The sequence below is a fragment of the Argentina anserina genome, chromosome 5 (assembly GCF_933775445.1).
Source record: "Argentina anserina chromosome 5, drPotAnse1.1, whole genome shotgun sequence".
Taxonomy (NCBI): Eukaryota; Viridiplantae; Streptophyta; class Magnoliopsida; order Rosales; family Rosaceae; genus Argentina; species Argentina anserina.
In genome coordinates, this window is record NC_065876.1 from 15,404,163 (window position 1) to 15,412,273 (window position 8,111).

Here is an 8,111-nt window from a genome sequence, read left to right on the forward strand (position 1 = left end):
GATTGGCTCAAAAAGAACTCGATTCCCTTGTGCATTCACCGGCCCATCATAAATCCGGAAAGCCCTCGATGGGTTTTGCAAGTCTTCTTCTTCTTCCTCATCATCATCCTCATCATCCACATACTCTTCCTCAACAATCATGTTATGCAATATAATGCAAGCTAACATGATGGTAGTCATTACCGATTTGTGGTGCAATGTACAACTATGACATATTATTGCCCATCGAGATTGCAAGATGCCAAATGCCCTCTCCACATCTTTCCAGTATGCCTCTTATTTCTTTGCGAAGAGCTTATCTTGCGGCGTCTGAGGATTGGAAATTGTTTTGACAAATATAGAGTACCTTGGATATATTCCGTTAGCCAGATAATAAGCTATGGTGTACCTCTGTCTGTGGACTTCGTAGACGACAGTTGGGCCTCTTCCGGCAAGGATCTATGAGAACACATTCGATAGGTGGAGCACATTAATGTCATTTTTAGCTCCAGGACACCCAAAAAAACTGTGACATATCCACGTATCATACGAGGCCAATGCCTTTAGGATAACCGTTGGGCGACCATTTCGCCCCGAGTATGCCCCTTGATAGGCGGTTGGGCAGTTCTTCCACTCTCAATGCATGCAGTCAATGCTTCCAATCATACCTAGAAAACCTCGGCATTCGCCTTTAGCTAGTAGTCGCGTGAGGTCTGCCGGTGTTGGACTGTGGAGGTATCTTGGACCATAGAGATGAACCACTTGGCTGCAAAACTCCTTTATACATTCCAGGGTAGTCGATTCCCACATCCTTGTAATTTCAGTACACTGATCTGCGGCTGACCCGTACGCTAGCATTCGTAGAGCCCCGGTCATCTTTTGTTGGGGAAATAGCCCTAGCAAACCAGTGGCGTCTTCTCTTTGATGCCAAGACATGTCGTGGTTGCAGAGGTCCGTCATGATAATGTTGAATCAGTCTCTGCTCATCCTGTACCTCCGGCGAAAGTCTTGAGCGTCGAAAATTGGACGTTCGATGAAGTAATCTTCCATGAGATTGCGTCCCCTAGATAGCCTCTGACATGACTTATTCGGTTTTTTACCGCGACGTGAACCGCTTGGTCGTGTTGATTCATCATCGTGTTGTGCTTTCGCCATGACCACCTGATTCACAAATGATTGCTCCATATCGTCATCCTCTTCTTGTTGACGTTGTCTCCGCCTGAAAGGATTCATCAGAGTGATGAACAAGGAAATGTTGCTAAGTGTTTAGATTGAAGGATGAGGTATATGCTCGGATTCTTCACAATGGTGTGAGTATATAATGGGTGATATTAGACGTTTTATAGCAAATTGGTCGAAAATCTTATCAGAAATTTGGTCCAATTATTTTGCCGACAGTGACACGTGTCAATTCTCTACTAGTCGAAAATCTTATCGGAAATCTGCTCCAATTATTTTACCGACAATGACACGTGGCAGTGACACGTGTCAATTATCTATTAGTCGAAAATCTTATCGGAAATTTTGAATAATATCGAGTCGATAATGACACGTGGCACATTATTATTGGTTGTAAATATATCTGATAAAAAAAAATTAATTATTTCACAACAAGACAAAATTGAATTGCTCAAGCAAATTGTAAATGGGTGTGTGAAAAAATCGATTTGCTTGAGCAAAATATGAAATCGATTTGCTTGAAGCAAAATTTGCTTCTGGCCCTACCATTTACTTGAGCAAATGCAATTTATGGGTGCGGATGCTCTTAGGTCTAACGCAGCGGAAATCCAATAGAAAGAGAGGTCGTGGATGCGCGGGGTGGCATGAATATATTTTAAAATCCCGCCTAAACCCCTACGTTTTCATTTCGTGCGCAATTGAATTTCAATTTCCCTCAAATCTCTCTCTCTCTCTCTCTCTCTCTCTCTCTCTCTTGTTAACAATAATATCTCCCCCTTTGGGTCTCTCTCACTCACACAACAAAGTCCCCCCTTCTCTCTTTCTCTGTATCTCCTTCCCCCTCAAACCCTAACCCTACACGCACCAACCAGGTAGGTCCTCCTCCTCCATTATTTCCTCTCCTCTCCCTTCGATTTCACCTGATCCGATCTTCAAACTCGCAGGATTCGCCATGAAAGGAGCCAAATCCAACCCCAAGAAAGCCGACACCAAGTAAGTCCTCAATTCTGCTCTTCTCCGTCTTCTATTTCATGCTCCCTGTCGAATACCGTGTCCTCTTGGAGCTCGTGGTTTAGATCTGAGAGTTTCGATTCGGATTTTTTTGAGCTTTGAATTTCTTGTTTTCTGATGCGGTGGTTGTGGTAGGTTGGCTGTGAATAAGAAGCCTGCTAAGGTGACTAGAGCGAGCAAGAAGGCGGCCAAGGATCCCAACAAGCCTAAGAGGCCGGCCAGTGCCTTCTTTGTTTTCATGTAAACCATCTCTGACTTTATTATTTTCTTCTCAAATTCTGATCTGCTCAGTTGAATATGCTTTCGAGCTTTTGTGCCTACTTTTCGAGCAGTTAGATTTGATAGATTTTTTTTTTGGGGTCAATTTTGTCTCTTTTAATAATTTATTGATATGATGAATCTACAGGGAAGAGTTCAGGAAGCAGTTCAACAAGGAAAACCCCAACAACAAAGCAGTTTCCGCTGTAAGTATTTTACTGAATCAATCCAAATTTACTTTGCCAGTCAACCTGTAGATTGAGCTGTTTTTACTTTGAACTTTGAAGAATTTTTTCTGGACCATTGGGTAAAGTGTAAAAGTTTAAATTCTAAATTTCAGGTGGGCAAAGCTGCTGGTGCAAAATGGAAGTCGATGTCTGATGCTGTAAGTTTTAACTATCAATTGAAAAACATTGGAAGCGTGGTGTTTTGTGGTGGTTATATTTACATTTTTTTGTTTGTTTTTGTTTAGGAAAAGGCACCTTATGTGGCCAAGTCGGACAAGAGGAAGGTTGAGTATGAGAAGTTAATGAAGGCTTATAACATGAAACAGGCGAGTTGTTTGTGGTTCAATTTTTGTTGATGCATTTATTTGTTGTTAAGAATATGGTTGTAAGTCTTATATGTTCGCTATTGATTATCAGGCTGAAGGCAATACTGCAGTGGAGGAGGAGGGATCTGAGGTGAATGATGATGAGGATGGAGATGAGGAAGGGAGTGACGAGGTTAGTCTATGCTCCTTGTGTTGTGGTTATTATTCAATCAGAGTGTAGAGTCTGTGGTTAATGTTTGCATGTTATTTTCAGGAGGACGATGACGAGTAGAGAATGGCACAAGGATAACATAGGGATCTAGCTCGTGACTATTTGATCATTCCATGCCATGGTTTGATTATTCAATAGTTGCTTTTTTCCTTCAAGGAAAATGTATTTCGCCTCTATCTAATTGTCTGTTGTTTTCTAAATTAATAGTTGTAGAAGGGAGATTTACTTCTATCTGTATTTTCTCAAGCCCAGTGACTTAGCTAAGTGAATTTCCCTCTTCTGTAGAGCAGCTAGACTGTTTGATTTACATTCTTATGATAATGCAGTGATTCGATTTAAGAATTCTAGTGCCTGTTCTTTTGCTTTTCCCACCTTGTGTTTGTTAATTCGCTGCTGGGGTTTTGCTTGAATTCACCGATAGAAGACTTGATCTTCCATTACTATGCATGATTACATGGGAATCTTGATTTGCTAGTTACACGGGCTAATTGATTGATGGCCATGTACCATGAATGTGATTCGAACTTTATTATCATGGCCATGGTGGGTCATGTTGTGTCATTGTAGAAAAGCTATATGCTTGTTAGTATCTAAAAATTGTAGTCCTGTTGGAAAAAGTTTGAAATGTAATAGAAAAAAGAGCATTCATTTTAGCCGTCCCACTGCTATACTGACCAACCATTTCTTGGAAGTTTTTCTCCCAAGTGATGTATTAATGAACTTTGGCATTGAAGGATTCATGGAACCTTCCCCTTCTCAGTGAAATTATGGTTGTGGGATTTGTTACAACAAATCAAACAAACTCCCTGCATTATGGGTTGGATATAAGGGTTGAACTAGATCACATACTTTCCTGGAATATTAGTCTCTTGGTTTCTTTTGGCTCTTGTATTGGTTTGAGTTGTTATACACAGTATAACGACTGTGAATCCATGTAGGAAGCTGGCGTTGCTTCCTATTTCAGTCTTATTGGCATCGTTCGATTAAGACTTTGTATCAGGCCTAGTGTGTAGGAGTCAAATCAGTCAATAAACATATGGTCATTTTGTTTGATGATTTGCTGTGATCCATTGTGATCTAAGCATTTGTTCCAGTATTAATTATATGAAATGTTTCAGCACTATTGTGCAGCAACACGTAAAACCTTGTACGCGTTTATTGTTATCTGAAAGGATGATGATTGCCCCCACCACTAGGCATTCGATTAGGCGCAACACGATTATGAGTTGAAACGATCCATTATTCTGTTGGCTACAGCCATCTGCAGAACAGCCTCATGGTTTGGCTTTATTGACTTCACCTTTCCTCCAAATTAGCAAATCCCTGTCCAGGACTGTTTAATCAGGACTCTGTCAAGTAGGGTTTTGAATTTTTGTTTGAAACCACCCATTGTATTGATATTTGGAAACGGATTGTATGCACCATAGAGTGCAGACACCATTCAATATTTTACAAATATCGAGATAATCTTAACTGTTTTACTCATTAACACAAATTTTATGAATTTGCAGCCATCAGATTTCTTTATCGTTTTTAAAAGTCATAAGTTTCTCTAACGGTCAACGTTTGTTGACTTAAGGGTAAACGGAATTGAAAATGTCGAGATCGGGGGTTCTGGGTTTTTTTTAATCTTTGGTTTTGCGAGCTGCATCCAGAAAAATTAGGGTTTTAAAATATTGGGGGAAATCGGTGGAGTTCTAGTTTATTTTTATTTTTTTTGCAATAAACAATAAACTGAAGTTGAACGTAGTTGTTCAATTCAAATATTCATCAGAAGCTAAGAAAGAATGGTTCTTAATGCATTCATTCATTTCGTTTGTGAGAAGCACATCAAACCTAAAGAAATTAATCTACATTGTAGCCCTAAACACAAAGCAACAAACTCAACTCTCAAATATGGGTTCTAATCTCTGAGAGAAAGGAGAGGTAAGAGGGAAGTCTTTTTGGGTTTAATGAGGAAGAGGGCGATGTCGCGGACAACATTTGAGAGATGTCGCGGACGGTGGTCGGCGCTAGTGGGTGGTGGCTCTCAAACTAATATGTGACGAGAGAGAGAGAGAGAGAGAGAGAGAGAGAGAGAGAGAGAGAGAGAGAGAGAGAGAGAGAGAGAGAGAGAGAGAGAGAGAGAGAGAGAGAGAGAGAGAGAGAGAGAGAGAGAGAGAGTGGAGTGCCACCAATTCTAAATCCCATATCATCTCTTCCTATAAACTTGACTACCTTGCGAGTACCAAATCCCCAAATTTCACTGCACATTCCGGTCACCGGCCTCGTCAGCTTTCCGGTTCAGCTCAAACGCCTTGTCCCAATCGCCCTTCTCCCAAAAATCGGCCCAGCGTCGACCATCCCCTTCGTCGAGCCAAGCTCCGCAACCTTCAAGAACATCTTGAGAGCATTGCCGGCATCCGCCGTAAAACTGCCGCGGTCGTGCTTGAACTGCTTTCCCCAATTCAAGTACTTCATGGTCTCCCCCGCCGGCCGGAGCGCCTTACAAAACCAACGACGTAGTTTTGAGGCTCTGGTAGCTGAGCAAGCACCCGATTTCGTGGACCGGCGCTGACGGGAGGTCGGAGAAGTTTTTGGACCGAAAAAATGGTGAAGTTTTATTCACTTATTTTATCTCCTCGTTTTTGAACTGAATGGTGCAGACGGAGACTAAACGGATGGTTTTCTGAACAGACACGTGCTCAGCACGTGCTGTTGGTGTCTGCACTCTGCTGGAGCACATAATACACTCTGTTGATATTTAAGCATTTTTGTGTTTGATGGGTAGAATCACTGTGTTTGATCCAAAATCCAAAATGTCGAGTATGGTTTTATTGAGAATCTCACTAGTCCATACATATAGTGAAACAAGGCAACTCAAGCACTCAACCGTGCAATGCCCCAGAAAAGTAGTAAACACTGAACAGCGAGAGCAATTTAAATAGACATTTCTGCTTCATGTCTATGCTAAGGATATTATACAACTTAATATAAGAGTTTTTTTTTACCAACAGTCCCTCAATTCTGGTGTACCTACCAATGTGATACCTCAACTCTTAATCGTACCAATGTGATACCCAGACTCTAGTATTGCTATCATTGAAGTACTTCCATCAGTTTTTTTCAACTTCTCCGTCATCTTGGTGACGTGGCAAGTACGTGAGGTCCACAAAGAGGGTTAAAAGATAAAATTAACCCCATCTGAGAGGAGCAATGTTTTTCCCGCCCTTTATCTTGAGAAAGACACCCAACAATTCCAATTTTGGCGCCAATTTTCCCTTCATACTCCTTAATTTGTGTCTCTTATCTAAACTAAAGAACTACCACCAACCAGTCGACCACAATCTGATAAAACCTAGATCAATCTCATTTTCTATTTTTACCGTAGCACTTGTTAAACTAACAGAATAAATATAGAAATTTATATGGAACATCTCATTTCCACAATCTGATAAGAATATAGAAACACATAACTTAACGAAATTCAAATACATGTTTAAGTACCATTAGTTGCCACCTTTTATGTTGATCTGCCATGATTTTTGCTTGTAAGAACTAATGGTACTTAAACATGTATTTAAGTTATGTGTTTCTATATTCTTATGAGATTGTGGAAATGAGATGTTCCATATAAATTTCTATATTTATTCTGTTAGTTTAACAAGTGATAGGGTAAAAATAGAAAATGAGATTGATCTAGGTTTTATCAGATTGTAGTCGACTGGTTGGCGGTAGTTCTTTAGTTTAGATAAGAGACACAAATTAAGAAGTAGGGAGGGAAAATTGGCGCCAAAATTGGAATTGTTGGGTGTTTTTCTCAAGATAAAGGGCGGGAAAAACATTGCTCTTCTCAGATGGGGTTAATTTTATCTTTTAACCCTCTTTGTGGGCCTCACGTACTTGCCACGTCACCAAGATGATGGAGAAGTTGAAAAAAAACTGACGGAAGTACTTTAATGATAGCAATACTAGAGTCTGGGTATCACATTGGTACGATTAAGAGTTGAGGTATCACATTGGTAGGTACACCAGAGTTGAGGGACTGTTGGTGAAAAAAACTCTTAATATAAATATGAACCTGAATCCCTGAAACGTCAGAGTAACTTGAATCGTACCAAATAAAATCTTATATAGAAACCTCTGGATTTCAACCCTTCGTTGTATCTGGGGAATAGGGAGGAGATTTGCTGTTGGTGATCGGCTTTCCAAAACATCAAATATTCTGGTACAAGGTCTTTCCAGTCTCAAGTTGTAGTTATTGTCATATTTGGATGGAAGCTTAACGACATCAGTTTGCAACCTACATTTTTGTATCCCTTAAAACTCAATAAATTTGACCGCGTATCTTTGGTACACAACGTATATTTCCACATACTGTGAATGACCAAAATATGATGATAACATATAAAATTATAGATACATGTGGCCATAAGTATAAATTTAAATACGTATAAATCAATTTAAATTACTCGGATTGTACACGGACGTCCGTACGAGGCCAACTACAAGATACTATCCTAATCCATGAGTAAGATACATTATGCTCTGGTTCGAGTAACTTGATGTCATTTCCACCATTTTAAGATATGAGATAAATAAAAAAGCTTCTCTTATAGCAAGAAAAAAAAAGGAAGTTTCAATCCCCAAAATTGATCAAACAGATTATGTGTGTGGAGGATAGTTGTAATCTCTGATTGTAATAGACGCTAATTTCTCCAGATACCAAAAAATCACCAGATTTTACGTACAATAATGAGATTCAACATTTAAGTTTGCGCCTAATCAAAATAGTTTTGTTCTCTTTTCTTTCCTTTGATAATGTTGTTCTCAAGCTGTAATTATGCAAAAGGATTCTAGCAATTACTCCCCTCTCTTATATAAATAGGTACTTTCCTCAACCAATATAAACATTCCCTCTCAATCCCATATTACTTGCAT

At 39.7% G+C, this 8,111-nt stretch overlaps 1 protein-coding gene across 2 annotated transcripts; it reads left to right on the forward strand.

The window, feature by feature from the left end:
* Positions 1-1,917: 1,917 nt before the first annotated feature.
* Positions 1,918-3,533, forward strand: LOC126793624 (HMG1/2-like protein). Of its 2 annotated transcripts, XM_050520199.1 has the most exons (8): positions 1,918-2,030; positions 2,103-2,151; positions 2,305-2,409; positions 2,576-2,633; positions 2,768-2,812; positions 2,900-2,980; positions 3,072-3,152; positions 3,234-3,533. In XM_050520199.1, the coding sequence occupies exons 2-8, from the start codon at positions 2,111-2,113 to the stop codon at positions 3,249-3,251; spliced, it is 429 nt and encodes a 142-aa protein (XP_050376156.1). In that variant the 5' UTR covers positions 1,918-2,030; positions 2,103-2,110; the 3' UTR covers positions 3,252-3,533. The 2 variants fall into 2 exon arrangements, with proteins under 2 accessions (XP_050376156.1, XP_050376155.1); XM_050520198.1 differs by having other exon boundaries at positions 1,985-2,151.
* The last annotated feature ends 4,578 nt before the right edge of the window (positions 3,534-8,111 follow it).

Bases quoted from the DNA above. Each gene is read 5' to 3' on its own strand.
- LOC126793624 (XM_050520199.1), top strand. From the start codon at position 2,111: ATGAAAGGAGCCAAATCCAACCCCAAGAAAGCCGACACCAA. The intron at 2,410-2,575 runs GTAAACCATCTC...ATGAATCTACAG, and splicing joins AGTGCCTTCTTTGTTTTCAT to GGAAGAGTTCAGGAAGCAGT. The intron at 2,634-2,767 runs GTAAGTATTTTA...TCTAAATTTCAG, and splicing joins ACAACAAAGCAGTTTCCGCT to GTGGGCAAAGCTGCTGGTGC.